Source organism: Haliotis rubra, unplaced genomic scaffold (genome assembly GCF_003918875.1).
Source record: "Haliotis rubra isolate DU_JTF1 unplaced genomic scaffold, ASM391887v1 Scf1079, whole genome shotgun sequence".
NCBI lineage: Eukaryota > Metazoa > Mollusca > Gastropoda > Lepetellida > Haliotidae > Haliotis > Haliotis rubra.
In genome coordinates, this window is record NW_025764980.1 from 167,391 (window position 1) to 191,168 (window position 23,778).

Genomic DNA, 23,778 nt, shown 5'->3' on the forward strand with positions numbered 1-23,778 from the left:
CATCCCCACATTATACACAACTGAATTACTTCAGCAGTCAACTCACCTAAAAATAGAACATCAGTTCCAGCAAACATGGATGGATGAGGACTGATATTTTTGTGCTTTGATCCAACGACAGGCTGCGGGGTGCCGTGTGGAGCGTGCGTTGTGCCATTTGTGGCTGGCGTTTCCGGGGCTTTGGGATCTGTGCCTGCAGCCGTAGGCGGCTTCACATCTTTTGCCTGACTAGGGACGTCAGCCTTTATATGTTCATTTGCATTTCCTGGATGGAACCAAAGAAACAGTGTTACAGACAATAACTGACATGAGGGTTGTTCTAAAGAAGCAGTGTTTGATGGACAATAGATGGATATTCATTGACATTAGTGAGGTATCACAGTAACACTGTGGTAAAACAGACCATAGACATGCCATTACTGTTGACCCACCGCCCTGTGCCATTACGGTTGTTCTATAGTTTTGTTGTTTGCCAAGGGAAGCAACCCAACACAGAAAACATATGGTTCAATACAAATGAGGTTTGTAGTGCTGGGTCTTGATCCACAAACCATTCGTAGCGCTATGATATTCGTAAGTCTAAGACAAACTATACAGTTACAACAGGTCATAATGTTAAGAACGCTTTGTGGATTTGGATGCTGGTTATTATTCACAATATGCAGATCGATAACCGGAGCTCAGTAAGTGAACATTAATCGATTGTAATTGTAAACCCTGCCACAAAACTCATGTAGGCAATAACAAAACACAATCATAACATTGTGCAACAGAAAACAAGCACCAACTAATACCATGATCGAGACGATCAATGATACTTCCCGTTGAGACACCCACGCGGGTACGTTGTTCACATTAAAGTTTTACGAGTCAGGAAACTGCATCAGTTGTTTACGTCTTGATATAACAAACATTACAATAAGAAACATTCTTTCTAAAGCTTAATTTGATGTCTTGTTTTATTATGAATATCAATTAATCTCCCGAACTCATTGATAATCTGATGCAAGCGAGATTGATCGAGCACTGGTGGTTTGTGACATTTCATGATTCCTGTAAAAGTTTATTGTACTTTGCAATCTCATTTAAACATTTATCTTTACTAAAATGAAGCTATATAGAAAATTTATTAACTTACCTAAATTTCTCTCCTGTGCGTTGTTGATAACATCTTCGAATTGAACTGTAAAATAAAAATGACACATGCAGATAAAACAAAATAGGAAATGTTTCAATAATAAATCATATTCATATATTAAAATCTAAGAGTCTTGGAGAGTATCCCAGTGAGTGATTTGGGTTTTATGCCGCTTCTGGAAATATTCCAGCAATATCACAGCAGGGGACACCAGAAATGGGCTTCACATATTGTACCCATGTGGGGAATTGACATAGAGTAACCAAAGTATTTTGGAGTAAAAGTAGAAAAATTATAAGATAAAATAGCTTTCAAATCATGGCTGTAAGATACTTTATTTTTGCTTTGACTTGTTATAATCTAGCATTATCAAGTGAACCACTGAAAAACAATGGTTGATATTGTGAGCAATAAACAGGGGAGTGAGTGAGTGAGTGAGTTTAGTTTTATGCCCCACTCAGCAATATTCCACCTATATGGCGGCAGTCTGTAAATAATCGAGTCTGAACCAAACAATCCAGTGATCAACAGCATGAGCGTCGATCTGCGCAATTGGGAACCGATGACATGTGTCAACCAAGTCAGCGAGCCTGACCACCTGATCCAGTTAGTGGCCTCTTACGACAAGCATGGGTTACTGAAGATCAATATTGTAACCCGGATCACAGGGAAAAACAAACAAGGGAAGTATGATGGGATGCAGTTAGCAATGTCGTCTCTCTCTTTCTCTCTCAGACACAGACACAGACACAGTCTCTCTCTCTCTCTCTCTCTCTCTCTCTCTCTCTCTCTCTCTCTCTCTCTCTCTCTCTCTCTCTCTCTCCTCTCTCTTTTTACATACACATGCCCAAACACACACCACCTTTAAAACAGCCTTTGATAAGACTAAAACATAATAAAAGGTGACTGCTTAACTCAAACCCCGCAATAGCAATATATGTATCGTGGCATTACAAGAACACATGCTGGTATTCATCTCCACTAAAGCCCATTTCCAGATAGCCATTAACAACCCCTGCTGAATAGCTTCCTTGCTGGAGATGAAGTCGGGCAGCACGGCTTCAACAACATTATTATACATCTACAGTCTCAGAAGTTGATTAGAGTGGTCAATAATCGATACTGGACCCAACTTTATGACTGTGGCTGTGATAATGTGTCAATCACAACATCGCCATTGTTTCAGTTTAAGAAGCCTGACAGAAGTCGGGCCAAGGTGGCTAGCTCCAGTGGGTAACTAACATCTGGGAAGAAGGCACCCTTGACAGAAGTCGGCTCAAGGTGGCTAGCCTCCAGTGGGTAACTAACATTTGGGAAGAGTTAAGCACCCTTGACAGAAGTCTGCTCAAGGTGGCTAGCTCCAGTGGGAAACTAACATCTGGAAAGAAGGCACCCTTGACAGAAGTCGGCTCAAGGTGGCTAGCTCCAGTGGGTAACTAACATCTGGGAAGATTTAGGCACCCTTGACAGAAGTCGGCTCAAGGTGGCTAGCTCCAGTGGGTAACTAACATCTGGGAAGATTTAGGCACCCTTGACAGAAGTCGGCTCAAGGTGGCTAGCTCCAGTGGGTAACTAACATCTGGGAAGATTTAGGCACCCTTGACAGAAGTCGACTCTAGGTGGCTAGCTCCAGTGGGTAACTAACATCTGGGAAGAGTTAGGCACCCTTGACAGAAGTCAGCTCAAGGTGGCTAGCTGCAGTGGGTAACTAACATATAGGAAGAGTTAGGCATCCTTGACAGAAGTCAGTTCAAGGTGGCTAGCTCCAGTGGATAACTAACATCTGGGAAGAAGGCACCCTTGACAGAAGTTAGCTCAAGGTGGCTAGCTGCAGTGGGTAACTAACATCTGGGAAGATTTAGGCACCCTTGACAGAAGTCAGCTCAAGGTGGCTAGCTCCAGTGGGTAACTAACATCTGGGAAGATTTAGGCACCCTTGACAGAAGTCAGCTCAAGGTGGCTAGCTCCAGTGGATAACTAACATCTGGGAAGATTTAGGCACCCTTGACAGAAGTCAGCTCAAGGTGGCTAGCTCCAGTGGGTAACTAACATCTGGGAAGATTTAGGCACCCTTGACAGAAGTCGGCTCAAGGTGGCTAGCTCCAGTGGGTAACTAACATCTGGGAAGATTTAGGCACCCTTGACAGAAGTCAGCTCAAGGTGGCTAGCTCCAGTGGATAACTAACATCTGGGAAGATTTAGGCACCCTTGACAGAAGTCAGCTCAAGGTGGCTAGCTCCAGTGGGTAACTAACATCTGGGAAGATTTAGGCACCCTTGACAGAAGTCAGCTCAAGGTGGCTAGCTGCAGTGGGTAACTAACATCTGGGAAGATTTAGGCACCCTTGACAGAAGTCAGCTCAAGGTGGCTAGCTCCAGTGGATAACTAACATCTGGGAAGAAGGCACCCTTGACAGAAGTCAGCTCAAGGTGGCTAGCTCCAGTGGGTAACTAACATCTGGGAAGATTTAGGCACCCTTGACAGAAGTCAGCTCAAGGTGGCTAGCTCCAGTGGGTAACTAACATCTGGGAAGATTTAGGCACCCTTGACAGAAGTCAGCTCAAGGTGGCTAGCTCCAGTGGGTAACTAACATCTGGGAAGAAGGCACCCTTGACAGAAGTCAGCTCAAGGTGGCTAGCTCCAGTGGGTAACTAACATCTGGGAAGATTTAGGCACCCTTGACAGAAGTCAGCTCAAGGTGGCTAGCTCCAGTGGGTAACTAACATCTGGGAAGATTTAGGCACCCTTGACAGAAGTCAGCTCTAGGTGGCTAGCTCCAGTGGATAACTAACATCTGGGAAGAAGGCACCCTTGACAGAAGTCAGCTCTAGGTGGCTAGCTCCAGTGGATAACTAACATCTGGGAAGAAGATACCCTTGCTGATCATGTCTTGCCTGAACAAGTCCTGCCAGAACATCTAATTCTTGAACATGTTATATCAGGCCATTGTATACTAAAGTGAGTGAGTTTAGTTTTTCGTTGCTTTAAGCAATATTCCAGCAACATTACGGCAGAGGACCCCAGAAATGGGTTTCACATTATACCCATGAGGGGAATCGAACACGGGGCTACAGCGTGACGAGCAAAAATTCTGGAACATGTCATGTGAGAACATGCTGGAACATGCCAAAGTTGAAAATGTCAAGGTGGGACATGTTTTGCTTCAATATGTCATGATAGAACATGCAATGTTGGAACACAGTACTGTGATATACCTCTATTGTGATACGTATTGCAATATATTGGGCGCATGTGTTGCAGTGATTGCACTAATAGTGCATGCAGATCCTGTTTTCTGCGTCAGTTGGACATACTAATGGAAACATCACAAGCAAGGTCAGACACGGCCATTTTGTAGCCATGAATACAACAGTGTGAGAGAAAAAATCAATTCCGTGTCTCATCAATCAACTTCACCTGTGAATGAAATTCTTTGTAGATTTTCTGTTAAACGATACAGAATTCATATGTATTTAACCAATATACCGGAACAGAAAACAGATGTTGCAAAGCATATCGTTGGAAAAGCGTTACGCAGTATACCTTAGACGAGAAACACCACACACAGTCCTACAGTAACATAAACCAGTCCCACATCATAGGCTTATGTTCCTCTGCATTAAGAACATCAGTAAAATAAAAAAATTTAAAACACAACTTTTTAACTTCAATACTTATCAAACAATTGCTAATAAACTGCCAACATGACAGCATATATTCCATTACAAGGAGTGAGTGATTGAGTTTAGTTTTACGCCGCATTTTCCAGCTATATGGCGGCGGTCTGTAAATAATCGAGCCTGGAACAGACAATCCAGTGATCAACAGCATGAGCATCAATTGACATTTTTCAGCAAAGTCATCAAGTCTGACCTACCGATCCTCTTATGACAAGCATGGGTTACTGAAGATCAATTCTAACCTGGCGCTTCACGGGTCCCCATTATAAGGAAATGATAATGGACCTTGTAGCTTCGTATCTCTTCGGTCTGCATATAAGGCATTTCTCATCAGTTCTATTCCAGCTGTTCTGTTTATACTAGTCTAAACCTCAAACTATCAAACATGTTCCAATCTGTGCCCAAATGTCTTGGGTCGACTAGCCCACACGTCACACTAAAACATAATTTTTCTTGTTTCCGTGTTACGATATGCTTTTTATATATTATTCACCGACCTCATTATACCAAACTAAATTTCACCAGACATGGTCTTCCGACAGGTGGTGAGAGTCACAAATTGATGTTTGGTAATTCCCGTATGTAATTCATATCAGGCAGAACTATTGATTCTCTCATGGCTTATTAACCTCCATGTTGAACAGTAGGGCAGCCCAGCCATTAACTGGCCACAGAAACCTTGGAGGAATTACGCCCCGAATGGTTGCTTCCATTAGAGTCTACACTGTTTACAACACCATTAGATCACTCCTCCTTAAAAGCTTATAAGCCACTCTGATGTCCGTCTAGCTAATGATCTGCTGCTGGAGATGGTCAAGGTGACCGGTAGGTTCTGGGAGCACATAGTTCCCAGAGCGCCACATTGAACGTCTTGACAGCAGACCTGAAGATGGATGGTCAAAACAGCTCATGACAATCGGTACTTGTCATGGATGGATGGGTGGATGGATGGATGGGTCAATGGATGGGTGGATGTGTGTGTGTGTGTATTGGATGGATGGATGGATGGATGGATGAAGGGATGGATGGATAGATGGGTGGATGTGTGTGCATGTGTATTGGATGGATGGATGGATGGAGACTGTTTCCCAAACCCCAGAGAATAAATCTTAAAAATTGTGCAAACTCCAGTCTTGTATGAATATGCAGGTGTAGACTGCTTAAGCATTGATTGTTCAGGCTCCATAATTATTTCCTAAGATCTATATTTTCACATAAGACAACTTTATTTCTGAGCAAAATAAAATTCCTCAGATTTTTTAATACAAATATACATGTATTTGATGCAAAACTTGACACTTGGTCTCGTCCTTGGTAATCTATAACAGTATATAATTAATAAGTCACGTCCATAGACAATAACAGAGGTTACTCATAACAATAATGAGTGAGTGAGTGAGTGAGTGCGTTGGGTTTTATGCCGCTTTTAGCAATATTCCAGCAATATCATGGCAGGGGACACCATAAATGGGCTTGACACATTGTGCCCATGTTGGGATTCGACGCTTTAACCATTAGGCTATAACATAACATTACGCCCCCATAACGATAATGAATCTAATTTGATTTGATTTAGCATCAGACTATTGGTCCTGTTAAAAGTCATAGGTCACCTGTATACACAATAACAGCATATATATAACAAAATGAATCTAATTTGACTTAATATAGGCCTCAGGGAAATCTGAATAATTACCCAAAATCAATAATGACAGCTCACTCCCTGGAGAGAGAGAGAGAGAGAGAGAGAGAGAGAGAGAGAGAGAGAGAGAGAGAGAGAGAGAGAGAGAGAGAGAGAGAGAGAGAGAGAGAGAGAGAGAGAGAGAGAGAGAGAGAGAGAGAGAGAGAGAGAGAGAGAGAGAGAGAGAGAGAGAGAGAGAGAGAGAGAGAGAGAGAGAGAGAGAGAGAGAGAGTGAGTGAGTGAGTGAGTGAGTGAGTGGTGTCTAACCTGCTTTGAGGTCTAGTTCAATTATAATCATGACTACCCAGGTGAGTCAGATAGTATATTCAGCAGATCATTGAAGGGCATAACTCTGGGTAAAACTTGTGGGGTCAGAGTTGGCAGAAAGCCATACAAAACTCAGGGTCTGAGTATCCAAATGTTGTACAGCATGGAACAGCGAAATAAGCTTTGATTTAGTCGCATGTAAGAGATTGAGACGCATTAGTTGCCTTCTCTCATTAATATCTCATGTCAGCATACTTAGCTACATGTTTACCTGAGAGCATGTGACAGTCTCATTAGCAACGACAAACCCTCATAACTGAGGTCATGAACCCCAGTTGTATGACATCACACTGGTGATTATAGAAACTTTAATTACACTGATAAAGTCACAAACAGATTTTCATCAGTACTCAGCATGACCAGACTAATGAAACATTGCTTTCATGGTATAGCTTGATGAAAACCTAACAAGAAGAAATATAAATAGTTCTCAAAGCAGTGGCTTATTTGATTATATGACATGTTACAGCAGATGTCTGTGCAGTTACTTTATTTTCTTATCAATCGGGGTGGTGGGGTAGCCTAGTGGTTAAAGCGTTTGCTCGTCATGCCGAAGACCCGGGTTCGATTCCCCGCATGGGTACGATGTGTGAAGCCCATTAATGGTGTTCCCAGATGGGATATTGCTGGAATATTGCTAAAAGCGGTGTAACACTAAACTCACTCATTCTTATAAACTGTGTAGATCGATGCTCATGATGTTGATCACTGGATTGTCTGGTCCAGTCTGGTCGATTATTTACAGACCACCACCACAGAGCAGGAATATTGCTGAGTGCGGCGTAAAACAATAATCAATCAATCAAACCTCAAGTCTGGACCAGGCAATCCAGTGATCAACAGCATGAGCATCGATCTACGCAGTTAGGTTACGATGTCATGTGTAAACCAAGCCAGAGCACCTATTCCCGTTAGTAGTCTCTTACAACAAGCATGGGTTGCTGAAGACCAATTCTAACCCGGATCTTCACAGGACTGGCTACTCCATGGTGACATCTCCTGATTGTCATTTAATCATAAGTAACACTGTGTGGTCAATCTATGTTAGGGTAATAAATACTTTAGTGTATTGATAAACCTGCACTATATGTTCTCCAGTCCTACCTTGTTTCTGGTCTCATCTTCAAATTGACAATCAACAGTATAATGGAAACAATTCTCTGGAAGGTTGCACAAAGTAGGACTACTTAGCGAAAGGCCAGGTGATGTCAGAAGTGAGTGAGTGAGTGAGTTATTATTTAACGTCACATCGGCAATATTTCAGCCATATCCTGACGAGAACATATGTGACATTGAAATGGAATAGATGTTTATTATAAAAACCTGTCAACGAAGGACAGTAAAACAACTAGAATATCACAATAACAACTAAAACTGGTGTGGAAAATTAAAACTAATAGCACTATTTGGACAATACAATATAAAAACTGGCTATAGATCACCAACAACTGAAGGTAGATCACCAAACTAGGGACCATGGGGACTTACAGTACTTTTGCTACCTGCATGGACCCTAGTTGGATTTATATCACCCCTTCAGCCGCTGGCGATTGAAGTCAAATTTAGCCAAAATTAAAATGACAAGAATACTACATTTAAAACAGCAGGTTATATTTAAATTTCCTTGGAATGTTTCAGGGCCTTACGTACCCTCTGTCAGAAGTGAAAATTGTGTGATGTATTAAGTGCCATTGGGATAATAAGAATAGACAAAATATAGGTTGACTAGAAATAAAATACTTGTTTTTTTCCAAAACTGAACCCGGTTTCGCTCATTAGATAGTTATAGAATTTGTAAGATATTAGTATTTGGCAGACACACGTATTAATCTCTATGTTCTCATTTTTCTATGTTTAACCTTTTATTAATAACAGAAAGTTTTGATGAAATCTGTTATTCAATCATGCAGTAATATGTCAATACCTTCATATGTATCGTGTTAAATAATTAACATATTATCAGCATGCCATAATGTTAATTTTCCTCATATTACAACCACTTAATTTACCGGATTACTAACTTGTATCAATTTTTAATATGTTGAATACAGTAACTAGGATACATTGACATCTCATCCATCATCAGAATGTGACATGTTCTGTGTATCCCCCCACGGGTATTCCCTGTTAGAACTATAACCAGCAAATGTATGCATGTTGGACAGTTTGAACATTTGGACGGGTTGTGACACCTGTGCACTGAGTGATACATATCAACGCAGCTTAGTCGCGACGATTGATGCTTACAATATCTATCACTGGTTTGTGTGGCCCCGACTTGGTGATTTACAGACCAATCATACAGATGGAAAGTTGCTGAATGCACTGAGTGATTAGCAAATGAGCAAACAAGCAAACATAATATAGAACAAACTATATGAATAACAACTTCTTTTATTAGTGAGTGCGACGTTTCGATACAGATTCTTGTACTGAAACGTCGCACTCACGAAAAAAAGAAGTTGTTATCCATATAGTTTGTTCTATATTGTACTTCCCAACTTCTAAAATGCCACTCAAAGAAGCAAACATAAATAAAGATAGGGATAATACCCGATGAGGACATCATTTACATGCATGGTAAAAAGATTAAGAAATGAACGACAATTTGTCATGACTTGAAATTTGTGTCCAGGATGTTTATGCAGGTGCAGGTAACATCAGATACTAGGCATCTGATTGACTTGAGACCTTGTCCAATGAGCCCTAACCTGGGGAAATTAAGGTTTCGGCAACAGACAGATATTGCTCAGAGTTTCTAATGACAAAGAGAACAAAAATGTTACAATAAATTCATAGCAAATGGGCATTGCACAAAAACTATTTGATAGAAACTTTTCCCAGTTTGTGTTGCGTGAGTGAGTGAGTGAGTTGGACGAGTATGATTTTATGCCGCTTTTCTAGCAAATCCCACAGTTTGTGTTGAAACAAAGGGTATGACTGTATGTGTCAATGAATCAAACATATAAAATCCCAGAATAAGGTATCTATTTTATCTTACCCTGTACCCTGTTCAGTCAGTACCCTGCTGGCAGTAAAGAACAAACAATATATCAACCACCCCCTCACAACAATCAAATGCAAACACTACACGAGCAAGACACGTTTTTTAGTTTTCCATTCTTGATGAAATAGACTACAATGTACAGCCTGCACTGATTGCAGCAATTTTTCTTGCACAAACACAGGGAGACAGGCCTAATTCACCACAAACTGTCCTGAATAATTATTGCATGGCAACAGCCAATCAAGGCAAAACTTTTCCACTCACAGGAGCGATTTTGTAAACACTAGGTCGACGGCTTTGGGTGGGTGGTGTTTGTCTACAGTCTTTACACAATAACTCTACAGTGGCGCACAGAATTGCATGTGTGGTATATGTGTCGGTTTAATGATGGAGTAAAGTTGGCAACTATACAGGTATCAAGGTGTGCATGCTGCTGACAATATAATGATCAGAATTAGGGAGAATCATGATTATCGGATCATGACATGAATTGTGAAAGGCTGTTAATCGACTCCCTTGTCCTCCTACAATCAACACAGGCACTTGCACCTGAATATTGTACTGCAGGTACATAGAAGTAATGTATTTACGATAGTTACAAGTAAAATTAAAATAGCAAGTAATATATATCAGTGGTATCAACTGAATGAGTGAGTGAGTGAGTGAGTGAGTGAGTGAGTGAGTGAGAGAGAGTGAGAGAGAATGATATTTACAGGAGAGTGAGTGAGTGAGAAATTTACAAGAAAAAATAGGAAGAATGGAGGAGAGGTGGGCATGGGGGGAAGAGGTTTACTCCCTCTTCTATCCCCTTAACGACTAGCATGACCAACAACATTTAAGTGCGTGCCGTCATACTTGCATGGTTTTTGCTCATAACAATAACAATTGTTTTTCAATGACCCGCTTGACGATGCTAAAGTGAGTTGGGTTTTACGCCGCTTTTAGCAATATTCCAACAATATCATGGTGGGGGGACACCGGAAATGGCTTCACATATTGTACCAATGTGTAGAATAGAACTTGTGTCTTTGGCGTGATGAGCGAACGCTTTGACCACTGGGCTACCCCATCGCCCCTGATGATGCTAGAATATATAAAATATAATGTATATGTGCCTGTATTTACTCTATTGTCACATTATTTTCCCTCCGCCAGCCCCTTCTGTAAAAAAAGACATAAAAAAAAAAAAATCTAAATTTTCCCTTCTCACCCTGTTCCCTCTGTCTCCTTTTCAATTTAAATGGAATTACATGTTCATGTCATAATCATATATTTTCAGAGACAACGCGTCTGTCGAGGTCTCCAAATCTCAATATAATTTTTTTTCCCGATTCTTTAATCCCTGAAAAAAAGCTTACAAAACACAGTGTGTTAACCAAACAAGTGGATCAATATCTAGTTCCAGCAAGTCTGTCACTTGTTAATGAAACATAACAGATATAGAGAAAAAGCTATCAGTGTCTACCTTGTACTCAATATATTCCATTTTCAACTAAGGCCCAAAGGGCTCCTATCGTCACGCAAACATGGCAAGTTCCTCCCTCTCGCCAAGCTGAATTCACAAGCTAATTTGTCAGCATGATAACATTTCCAAAGCCTTATTGATTTCTAATTTATCTTACCATTCTCTGACATCAGGTCAGATGAACTTCTAGATGATCTAGATTCACCCAAAATAAATCTTAAGCTGTGGTTTGATGGACGAGATAAACCCGTTGGGACATTCGCCTAAAGAGTTGACACAGAACAGACACCCACGGCCATGTCTGTTGGCAACATGGATTGACAATTGTTTGAAGTCTTTCAGAAAGTTTTTCATAAAAAAAATTCAAGAAGATTAGTATTAAGCCTACAAAATGATAGACTTTAGGAAAAGTTGTTAAAGTATTAACAATGGGAACATGATAAACTGGGTCTGTTCTTTGTCTACTACAAGATCAGTGTTACACACTAGCAGAGCTCAATTTATGGGATTTTACTATGCCTGTGCCACGTGCACCCTGAAAATGTAGTTGAAACAGATTAAACAAGGTTGTATCCGAGTCTGATGAATTTATCAAAGCTGAAACATAAATGGATCAACTCATCTCAAGGAAAATCTTAGATGACTGAAGGCTGTTTCATGAATAACATAAGTGAACATTATTGATGTAGTATGAAAGTGAGTGAGTGAGTTTAGTTTTCGCCGCACTCAGCAATATTCCAGCTATATGGCGGCATTCTGTAAATAATCAAGACTGGACCAGACAATCCAGTGATCAACAGCATGAGCATTGATCTGCACAATTGGGAACCGATGACATGTGTCAACCAAGTCAGTGAGCCTGACCACCTGATCCTGTTAGTCGCCTCTTACGACAAGCATGGGTTACTGAAGGTTCATTCTAACCCGGACCTTCACGGGTTTGATGTAGTATGGTATATAAAGCTTCAGTATTGATTTTGTTCAACGACATTGTTACTAACATAGGGGTGAGACCAAAAAATACTCTAATATGCACTTGGTACATGTGTACACAATAAACATATGGTTGCATTTTTCAAAAATAGGTTTTGCTCGTACTTCTTTCATATTGCCTGATTGGTCTGTCAGTAAATCAGCAACATCTTCCTGCTTTAAGAAAAAACGGTAATACAACCCTAAACAGTCAGCATGAAGCAGACACCCACCCACACGTCTGTTTGCACATAGATTAATAATTGTTTGAAATGTTTCTGTACACTATATATATTTCATGAACACCCACCCACACACGTCTGTTCGCACCACATATCGATAATTGCTTGCAATGTTCCTGAATGGTTTAATTTTTTTTGAAGGACATTAGAACATTAAAACCTACGGACTGATTTACTTAAGAATTAATCAATTCACCAAACAAGGTTGATATACAATCAAGATCCTTTAAATATTTAATGATCAGTCTTTAATGGCTGTGTTGAACCTTCTGAGAAAGACATGTCCATCCTTCTTGTCAAATACACATGCTCACAAATGTACACTGACAGCGTCACAAGAAGTGCTACTGCAACTTCAGGTCAACACATTCTGTGAGGTGGTGAGGTGAAATTGGGATTAATGTCGTGCTTGAGAATATTTCGCTCATATGACGACGTGCATGCGTGTGTATGTGTATGTGTGGCTGCTTGTACTAGCCCAGACTTAAGCTGGTTTTATAGTGCTAGCCCACTGAGATACCATGCCGCAGTGAAGCATGAATACCCCACTCAGACCCATTATACTGACTCCGAGCCGACCAGTCCTTGTTGTACCCATTAATGCCAAGCGCCAGGCAGAGACCAACAAGTACCATATTTTAACGTCTTTTGGTATGGCGCGGTCTGGGATCAAACCCGCGACCTGGACGCTCTAACCATTACACCACAGAGGCGGTCAACAACACATTCTGTACTCAGTATTATGTAGTCTTGTAGCCTATGTACTACAGTACTCTACAACTACAAGACATCATCTGTATACAACCAGTGTATGAAATAAGCCCAAAGTCCAGCCAGACATCAGGGCCAGTAACTTCAAAATATTACCTGCCCAAAATGGATTTAACCAGACCAAATATGGTGAATATACTCAGATGTATGGAACATCTAAAAATATTACCAGACCATCGGGCTGGCTAGCTGTAAAACTAGACCGTCCGTCAGAAATCTAGACTGTCTCGGGCGGTCGGACGGGCCTTATTTCATACACTGATACAACACTGTTCAGATCTACCGGACAAGGCGGCTAATTGTCTACATCCATTATGTTCTGTCCTGCAACAGTACTGTTATTGCGTTGCGATCATCCTTGACCCAGACATCATCTCTACCCTATATACCTACATGACCACAGACTACCATTCCTGTGTTGCTGGAAAACTGCCAAGTCCTGTTCTTGTGTTGCCATCATCCTCAACCAAGACATCATCTCTACCCAACATACCTACATGACCACAGACTACCATTCCTGTGTTGCTGGAAAACTACCAAGTCCTGTTCTTGTGTTGCCATCATCTTCAACCAAGACATCATCTCTACCCAATATACCTACATGACCACAGACTACCATTCCTGTGTTGCTGGAAAACTACCAAGTCCTGTTCTTGTGTTGCCATCATCCTTGACCCAGACATCATCTCTACCCAACATACCTACATGACCACAGACTACCATTCCTGTGTTGCTGGAAAACTACCAAGTCCTGTTCTTGTGTTGCCATCATCCTTGACCCAGACATCATCTCTACCCAACATACCTACATGACCACAGACTACCATTCCTGTGTTGCTGGAAAACTACCAAGTCCTGTTCTTGTGTTGCCATCATCCTCAACCAAGACATCATCTCTACCCAACATACCTACATGACCACAGACTACCATTCCTGTGTTGCTGGAAAACTACCAAGTCCTGTTCTTGTGTTGCCATCATCCTTGACCCAGACATCATCTCTACCCAACATACCTACATGACCACAGACTACCATTCCTGTGTTGCTGGAAAACTACCAAGTCCTGTTCTTGTGTTGCCATCATCCTTGACCCAGACATCATCTCTACCCAACATACCTACATGACCACAGACTACCATTCCTGTGTTGCTGGAAAACTACCAAGTCCTGTTCTTGTGTTGCCATCATCCTCAACCAAGACATCATCTCTACCCAACATACCTACATGACCACAGACTACCATTCCTGTGTTGCTGGAAAACTACCAAGTCCTGTTCTTGTGTTGCCATCATCCTCAACCAAGACATCATCTCTACCCAATATACCTACATGACCACAGACTACCATTCCTGTGTTGCTGGAAAACTACCAAGTCCTGTTCTTGTGTTGCCATCATCCTTGACCCAGACATCATCTCTACCCAATATACCGACATGACCATAGACCAGAGCTCCAGATAAGATATAGCTCATGTGGGTACTGTACCCACTGTAATTTTTGGGAGTGGGTATTATGAATGTTGAGTGGGTATTTCATTTTCCGTTACCCACTGCTTTCAAATATGTGCGTATTTCAGTCATTTTACTCACCTAAGTATTACGTCATTGAGTAAGTTTACTAAGCAGGTATGTTCTGTCTCATGTCATACCTAATCAAAACCAACTTTAATATAATGGAAATGATTTCATAAAAAATCACTCATCCTATACTGACTGACTGACTGACTGACTGAGTTTGGTTTTACGCCGCTTTTAGCAATATTCCAGCAACATCACGGCGGGGACACCAGAAATGGGCTTCACACATTGTGCCCATGTAGGGATTCGAACCCGGGTCTTCGGCGTGACGAGCCAACGCTTTAACCATTAGGCTACCCCGAGGCCCTCCTATACTGACAGTACAACACTTGTCCTATACTAACAATACAACTTGATAGCAATCGATGTCTTTTTCATTACATAAACGATTTTAATAAATATATTCCCTACGCATTTGTTTTAAACTTTTTGCTTATCTAACATTTTCAATGCGTAATTGGTACGCAACAATTATTTTTCAATGCATAATTGGAAATTTTCTATGCGTATTTTACCCGGATACGCAGCGTATCTGGGCCTCTGCATAGACTACCATTCCTGTGTTGCTGGAAAACTACCAAGACATCAATAGTAACCAACAAACCTACAACCATACTGTTTTTTGTTGCCGCCATCCTTGATGTCAATATTGTCATCGCTATCAAAATAGCTTCATGAACAGAGACTACTGTTGTTTGTGTTTTGCTGGAAAACTCTACCATTGTTTTATTAGACACCAAATACACAGAACAAAGCTACAAACAGAACTGTTCTTGTTTTGCCGTCATCCTTCACGAAGAAAATGTCTCTATCCAATATAGCTACATGACCACAGGCTACCATTCCTGTGTTGCTGGAACATGACGAAGACCTATCGATCTGATGTCATTTAGGTATCGAGCCTGAAGGGTATAATTACAGTAGTAAGGTGATCAAATCCATTGATCACACATTTTGTTATATGCATTAGAAGCCATGGCGATACAGAGATGTGCGGAAGCCATCAACACTTGAACCTCGGCAGCAACTCCACACAGAATCATATTCATCCTCCAGGCCCATTCTTCCCATTTATGAAAATCTGATTGTATACATGCGTGAGAAATTGACTTGGGTTCCCTGGTAGTGGTACTAGGCATCTGATTGATCCGAGACCTCGTCCAATGGGCCATAACCTGCTGAAATTAAGGCTTCAGCAAGACAGATATTGCTCGTAAATGGAAGGTCAAATGGGTTTTTTCATGGCCCTTTACCAAACAAGGTTGACATACAAAGACGATGGTATTTTATTACAATGCATCTGCATATAAAGTACAGAGGATGCAGACTGACTGACTGACTGAGTTTTATGCCACTTTTAGCAATATTCCAGTAACATCACGGCGGGGACACCAGAAATGGGCTTCACACATTGTACCCATGTGGGGATTCGAACCCGGGTCTTCGGCGTGATGGAGGATGCAGACAGTTGGGGATGGGGCAGTATAGCATAATTCAAAAAGAGTACTTCTGATGGCAACTCTGTAACAGATCAGTTTCACGGAACAGTGAAAATACAACTTAACTTCTCTCCCAGTGAGGGACGGTGGGGTAGCCTTGTGGTTAAAGCGTTCAAATCCCCACATGGGTACGATGTGTGAAGCCCATTTCTGGTGTCTCCCGCCGTGATATTGCTGGAATATTGCTAGAAGTGGCGTAAAAACTAAACTCACTAGCTCTCTCTCAGCAGCTGAGAGGAGAGGTGTGGTCAATCTTCAGCACTGGTTCCCAGCATCCAACATTGTCACAAATACAGGGATCAGGTGGCTACAATGTGTGTATTTACTGTAAGCTAACTGTCTGGGTCAATGTGTTTAACAACTACCCTACATCAGACAGGATGTGCAAGGACTGCCAGAATGTTGTAATACATCATGTACTCACAAAGTACCATAATTGGATAGATATTATTTTGCCCATTTATTTGAATAACACATGATGCTGCACAGGCATACCTTCATTTCTCATACTGCCACAGATACGTTTACAATGCATGAGGAACATTTACATTAATATTGGTCTTCTTGTATTGCAGCTTATCCATGAATATATCCATTCCTTTGTAGCAGGGAAACAGGTAGGGAAGTAGTATCACTCTGTAAACCTACTTTCAGTCACATAAATCTCTGACTTAGCTCCACCTCCGTTTCATTCTGAGAGGGTCCTTATTAATGGATCCTTTTATCAGTTAAATCATTGCCTCAACCTGATACTGTTTGGGCAATAATGCCAGCTTTCCTAATTACAATTAATATTCAAAGATCAGGGATTGCTTAGTTTCTGTTTCCACCTCAGCAACTTCCAATAATTAGGTGAGTGTCTCGCTTGAACAACCAATCAAGCAACCAATGAATTTAGTCAGTATTCAGCAAAAAAAGCCTTAGGCCGACGTACATAAATGTTAAAGTTTAACAAAATTGTGAGTTGCAACAACAGTTCACAGCAATTGTAAGAAGAGTTGTGAACGTTTATGGCTTCGTTAATCATGTAATGTAGAATAAAATGACTGACTGAGTTTGTTTTTTTACGCCGCTTTTAGCAATATTCCAGCAACATCACGGCGGGGGACACCAGAAATGGGCTTCACACATTGTACCCATGTGGGGATTCGAACCCGGGTCTTCGGCGTGACGAGCCAACGGTTTAACCACTAGGCTACCCAACCGCCCAGAATAAAATGAATGACTGCACGGGTTCTACCCTTCAGACATCATACCCGGTGAGTTCATAAACAATATGATCTCATATTCATCGCAGAAAGAGTAAGGCAATTACAACCTTATATTTACCTGTGTCCTAAGCGTAGCCATTGTGAATGAATTTTTAGCACATTGGCATATTATTCGAATGAATTCAGAAAGAAGTTGTGCTTTTGAATTTATATGCAAAATTGTAAAATACGAAAGATTCGTGACAGTTGGCTGATAAGTTACGAGAGTGTTTCAGAACTTAAGGTGATCGTAACTCCCATACGTTAACACATTTGTACGACCCTCGAAGCTCTACGATGGCTTCATGTAACGTGGTCCAGGTCATGATTTCCAGGCAACAACTATCATGAGGACCAATGATCATGCTACATTTTCAGATGGATTACAGCAGAGCAAAATTGCTCCCAGCAGTAGACACTTATATAGAAAGGCAATGCAGGAGCAGAGTGTGTGGGTGTTGCATGACTGCAGTTATCCTCCACCATCAATTACTGGAATCTCCCAGGGGGCGCCACAGCAATGTTCTTCGTTCGGCTATTCCACAATTACTTGGTTGCTTCTGTTTGACAATATTTTCCTGGTATTTTTCAGGAAGAGATGATTTTTTCAGGAAAAATCTCAGAGCCCCTGCCCCGATTATCAAATGGTTGCTCTGTTATACAAATATTGATCTGTTTAATCCAAGGAATAAGATTCTTGTATCAATGCTTATTACCTTCTGTCTCAGCGTGTGTGTGGTTAGCTTTAGTCTGCTGCTCAGTTTTTCTGTATTATTAATGTCCAAAACAAGATCAAAATCATGCTCCTTAATTCTTGCCACATCAAGAATCTGTCCCTGTAAGAAGCCTAACCATCCCTTATGTCTTGTCAAATTTACAATATGCATTGACAAGCTGTCTGTTCCTCCTGTTCATCAGTCACACATAATTACAAAAAAGAAATAGCAGCAACTTCAGAACCCTGAAACCCCTTTACAAACACTGGAAGCTCTTCATATCCCACCCAATGTTGAATCAATTCAATATTCAATTCTCTATCAATGGCCGAGGCATCCCTCCAAGAAAAACATTCATCATTACATTCAGTTTCCATTTTGTCAGCGCTTTAGGGTATTGGAAGGTTTCATTGCAAGAGGCATTCAGTTCTTTACGTTCCCTCAACACCACTAAAAGAGGAATCAAGGGGTAAAGAAAAACTGGCTTTCACCAATACATGTGTGCTGGAAGCCCTTGTTCTTGTCCCACACCCAAATAGCTTCAAGCAGCTTATGCCGTGTATAGAACAAAAATCTGTGTCCCCTGCTCAAGCATTGATCCATTGACCAAACTGTCGCCGACGAAACCTAGTCCTTCCGAAGAGGACCATATGACGTCAATGCCGACCCTGTTCGCTGACAACGCTCCGTTACTATGGCTATTTAATTGGGTCGCCTGAAATCAATCCATTTGCTGTAGGCTTAAGGTGCTCCATTTGAAGAAAAATCAACACAACTCACCCAACACAAATGCAAGCAAAGTGCGAATAATGGTTCATGTGCCACGTAGCGCCACACTGTGAATGAATGGTAAGCAGTGACAAAACAGGTTCCTGTTTTTGCGGACATGTCCAACAGAATCGCATCCAGTGGTAGTCGTGATGCTGTATCACTTACCGCCGAGGTTATCAATCTTATAATTCATATAAATAGGTTGGAAAATCAATGGGGTCCTGATGAAACGCTGGTTAGTCAAATCAAGCTGCTTTAAATGCCATGTATACTGTAATCAGTTTCTGTACGTCACTCTGACAGATCGCCTATGTAAAGAGCATGATAATGACAGAATCTGGCGAGGACTGATTGGTAGCTTTTTACATATTTCAGGAAATGGCATTGGTAATTTACAACAATTACAAAGGTTTTGTTGGATTGTATATTGAAAGGTTGGTTTGATAGAGTAATTGATGACCAATGAAGACACTGATAGAAAAAGCTTTGATTCTTACAGAAACATCCAAAGAGTCCAGTCCAAAACCTGAATGTAGTGTAATGAGCTGACAACAGTGAGCTGACAACAGTGAGTGAGTGAGTGAGTGAGTGAGTGAGTGAGTGAGAGAGTGTTTTACGCCACGTTTAGCAATATTCCAGCAATATCATGGCGGGGACACTAGAAATGGACTTCATACACTGCACACATTTAGGAAATCGAACCTGGGTCCTCCGCGTGATGAGTGAAAACTTAAACAACTAGGCTACCCTGCTCCCCGAGCTGACAACAATCCAAAAAATAACAATATACTGTACACAGAATTGTGCTAAGAGCCATTATTAGGATAGTGGACTTTTAACGTGTGTGACTACACCATACAAAATGAGTGAGTGAGTGAGTTTGGTTTTACGCCGCTTTTAGCAATATTCCAGCCATATCACGGCAGGGAATATCCGAATGAGCTTCAAACATTGTACCCATGTGGGGAATCGAACCTGGGTCTTCGGCGTGACGAGCGAACGGTTTAACCATCAGGCTACCCCACCGCCCCCATACAAAATGACATTCACTCTTTAGATGGACCCAATATTATACTTCAGTCTTGGGTAAAGATCATGACAGGTCTAATTTTATTGAAATATATTTCCTAATTATGTACCAAGGCATACCAATGCAATAACATTCGAGGAAAACTCCCTGCATGACCCTGGAACAGGTACATTGTGATATGGTTTAGATCACATTCATAGCTTTCTGTTGTCTAGCATCCTCAGCTAACAACTACCTGTACTGGATCAATTATGGATCAAGGAACTGCTTCAATGTGATCGACTGGCCTGACGTATTGACGGAGTGGCTTTCTATCACGATCAAACATCGATTTTCCCTGACAGTCTCTACCAGCCTAAAATAGTAAACTAACGAGACAAAATCTGTCATACATTTTGTGACACTAACGACAACTACCACAGTCTCTCCTGTACAAACAGAATGATTCATGGATGCCGATCGATCTCCTGGAAGAAATATATGGTCTGCAGCTTGTATTTCACCCAATTAACCAAAACATACAAGTAAATTTGATTCTTTTTGGTTATTTATAGAAATTATCTTGTCTCAGTCGAAAGTGCCTAATGATGTGTTAGGGGAAATCTTTTTGCTTTGGGCTATTGAACCAGTCAGTGGCTACAAGGTGATACTGGAAGATACAGGAGGATACAGGGAAATACAAGGGAGATACAAGGTGATACAGAGGGCAGGAGGATACAAAGGAGATACAAGGGGATACAGAGGGCAGGAGGATACAAGGGAGATACAAGGTGATGCACAGGGATACAGGGAGATACAAGGTGATACACAGGGCAGGGAGATACAAAGGATACAAGGCAGATACAAGGTGATACAGGGAGATACAAGGTGATACAGAGTGAGTTAAGTGAGTTAATATTTAACGTCACATCAGCAATAAGGTGATACAGAAGGCAGGGGGATAAAAAGGGATACAGGAGATACAAGGGCGATACAAAGGGATACAGGAGATACAAGGGGATACAGGAGATACATACAGGGAGATAAAAGGTGATACAAGGCAGAAGGATACAGGGAGATACAAGGATACAAAAGGATACAAGAGGATACAAGGATACAGATACAAGGTGATACAGGGAGATACAAGATGATACAAAGTGAAAGGGATACAGTGAGTTAATGATTTAGCGTCACATGATACAGAGCAATAAGGTGATACAGAAGGCAGGGAGATACAAAGGGGTACTAGAGATACAAGGGAGATACAAGGTGATACAGGAGGATACAAGGGAGATACAAAGGGATACACGGGAGATACAAGGTGATACAGGAGGATACAGGGAGATACAAGGTGATACAGGAGGATACAAGGAAGATACAAGGTGATACAGGAGGATACAAGGGAGATACAAGGTGATACAAGGAGGAGGATACAAGGGGAGATAAAAAGGTGATACAGGAGGATACAGGGAGATGGTGAAAGGTGATACAGGAGGAGGTGATACAGGGAGATACAAGGTGATACAGGAGGTGATACAAGGTGACACAGAGGGCAGGGGAGATATGAAAAGGGATACAGGAGGATACAAGGAAGATACAAGGTGATACAGGAGGATACAAGGGAGATACAAGGTGATACAGATGAATACAGGGGAGATATTAGGTGATACAGAGGGATACAGGAGGATACAAGAGATACAGGTTGATACAAGAGAGATACAGGGGAGATACAAGGTGATAGAGGGATACAGGAGGATACAGGAGGACACAAGAGCGATACAGGGGAGATACAAGGTGATACAGGAGGATACAGAGGGATACAGGAGGATACAAGAGAGATACAAGGTGATACACAGGGATACAGGGGATACAAGGTGATACACATGGATACAGGGGAGATGGTCATGTACTCATTCACTCACTAACTCACTCCACTACTTGACATGGGCTAATGGTCATGAAATCACTCACTCACTCCACTACTTGACATAGGCTAATGGTCATGCACTCACTCACTTACTCCACTACTTGACATGGGCTAATGGTCATGTACTCACTAACTCACTCAACTACTTGACATGGGCTAATGGTCATGCACTCACTCACTTACTCCACTACTTGACATGGGCTAATGGTCATGTACTCATTCACTCACTCCACTACTTGACATGGGCTAATGGTCATGTACTCATTCACTCACTCCACTACTTGACATGGGCTAATGGTCATGTACTCACTAACTCACTCAACTACTTGACATGGGCTAATGGTCATGCACTCACTCACTTACTCCACTACTTGACATGGGCTAATGGTCATGTACTCATTCACTCACTCCACTACTTGACATGGGCTAATGGTCATGTACTCACTCACTCACTCACTCAACTACTTGACATGGGCTAATGGTCATGTACTCATTCACTTACTCCACTACTTGACATGGGCTAATGGTCATGTACTCACTCACTCACTCCACTACTTGACATGGGCTAATGGTCATGTACTCACTCACTCACTCACACAACTACTTGACATGGGCTAATGGTCATGTACTCACTCACTCAATCACTCACTACACTACTTGACATGGGCTAATGGTCATGTACTCACTCACACACTACTTGACATAGGCTAATGGTCATGCACTCACTCACTCCACTACTTGACATGGGCTAATGGTCATGTACTCACTAACTCACTCAATTACTTGACATGGGCTAATGGTCATGCACTCACTCACTTACTCCACTACTTGACATGGGCTAATGGTCATGTACTCATTCACTCACTCCACTCATTGACATGGGCTAATGGTCATGTACTCTCACTCACTCCACTACTTGACATGGGCTAATGGTCATGTACTCACTCACTCCACTACTTGACATGGGCTAATGGTCATGTACTCACTCACTCCACTACTTGACATGGGCTAATGGTCATGTACTCACTCACTCCACTACTTGACATGGGCTAATGGTCATGTACTCACTCACTCAGTCCTCCACTACTTGACATGGGCTAATGGTCATGTACTCATTCACTTACTCCTCTACTTGACATGGGCTAATGGTCATGCTCACTCACTCACACTCCACTACTTGACATGGGCTAATGGTCATGCACTCACTCACTCCACTACTTGACATGGGCTAATGGTCATGTACTCACTCACTCACTCACTCCACTACTTGACATGGGCTAATGGTCATGTACTCATTCACTCACTCCACTACTTGACATGGGCTAATGGTCATGTACTCACTCACTCCACTACTTGACATGGGCTAATGGTCATGTACTCACTCCTCACTCCACTACTTGACATGGGCTAATGGTCATGTACTCACTCCTCACTCCACTACTTGACATGGGCTAATGGTCATGTACTCACTCACTCACTCCACTACTTGACATGGGCTAATGGTCATGTACTCACTTCACTCACTCCACTACTTGACATGGGCTAATGGTCATGTGCACTCACTCACTCACCCACCCTCCACTACTTGACATGGGCTAATGGTCATGTACTCACTCACTCACTCCACTACTTGACATGGGCTAATGGTCATGTACTCACTCACTTCACTCCACTACTTGACATGGGCTAATGGTCATGTACTCACTCACTCACTCACTCACTCCACTACTTGACATGGGCTAATGG

General features: G+C 41.7%; 1 protein-coding gene across 1 annotated transcript in view; it reads right to left on the minus strand.

The window, feature by feature from the left end:
- The window catches only part of LOC124280873 (neural proliferation differentiation and control protein 1-like), a 73,194-nt gene that overhangs the window by 38,789 nt on the left and 10,627 nt on the right, over window positions 1-23,778 (minus strand). The window contains exons 2-3 of the mRNA XM_046716866.1: window positions 1,139-1,183; window positions 47-265 (exon numbers count right to left, since the gene is read on the minus strand). Of these exons, the coding sequence (XP_046572822.1) occupies window positions 47-265; window positions 1,139-1,183 (264 nt within the window). The remainder of the gene's footprint in view (window positions 1-46; window positions 266-1,138; window positions 1,184-23,778) is intronic.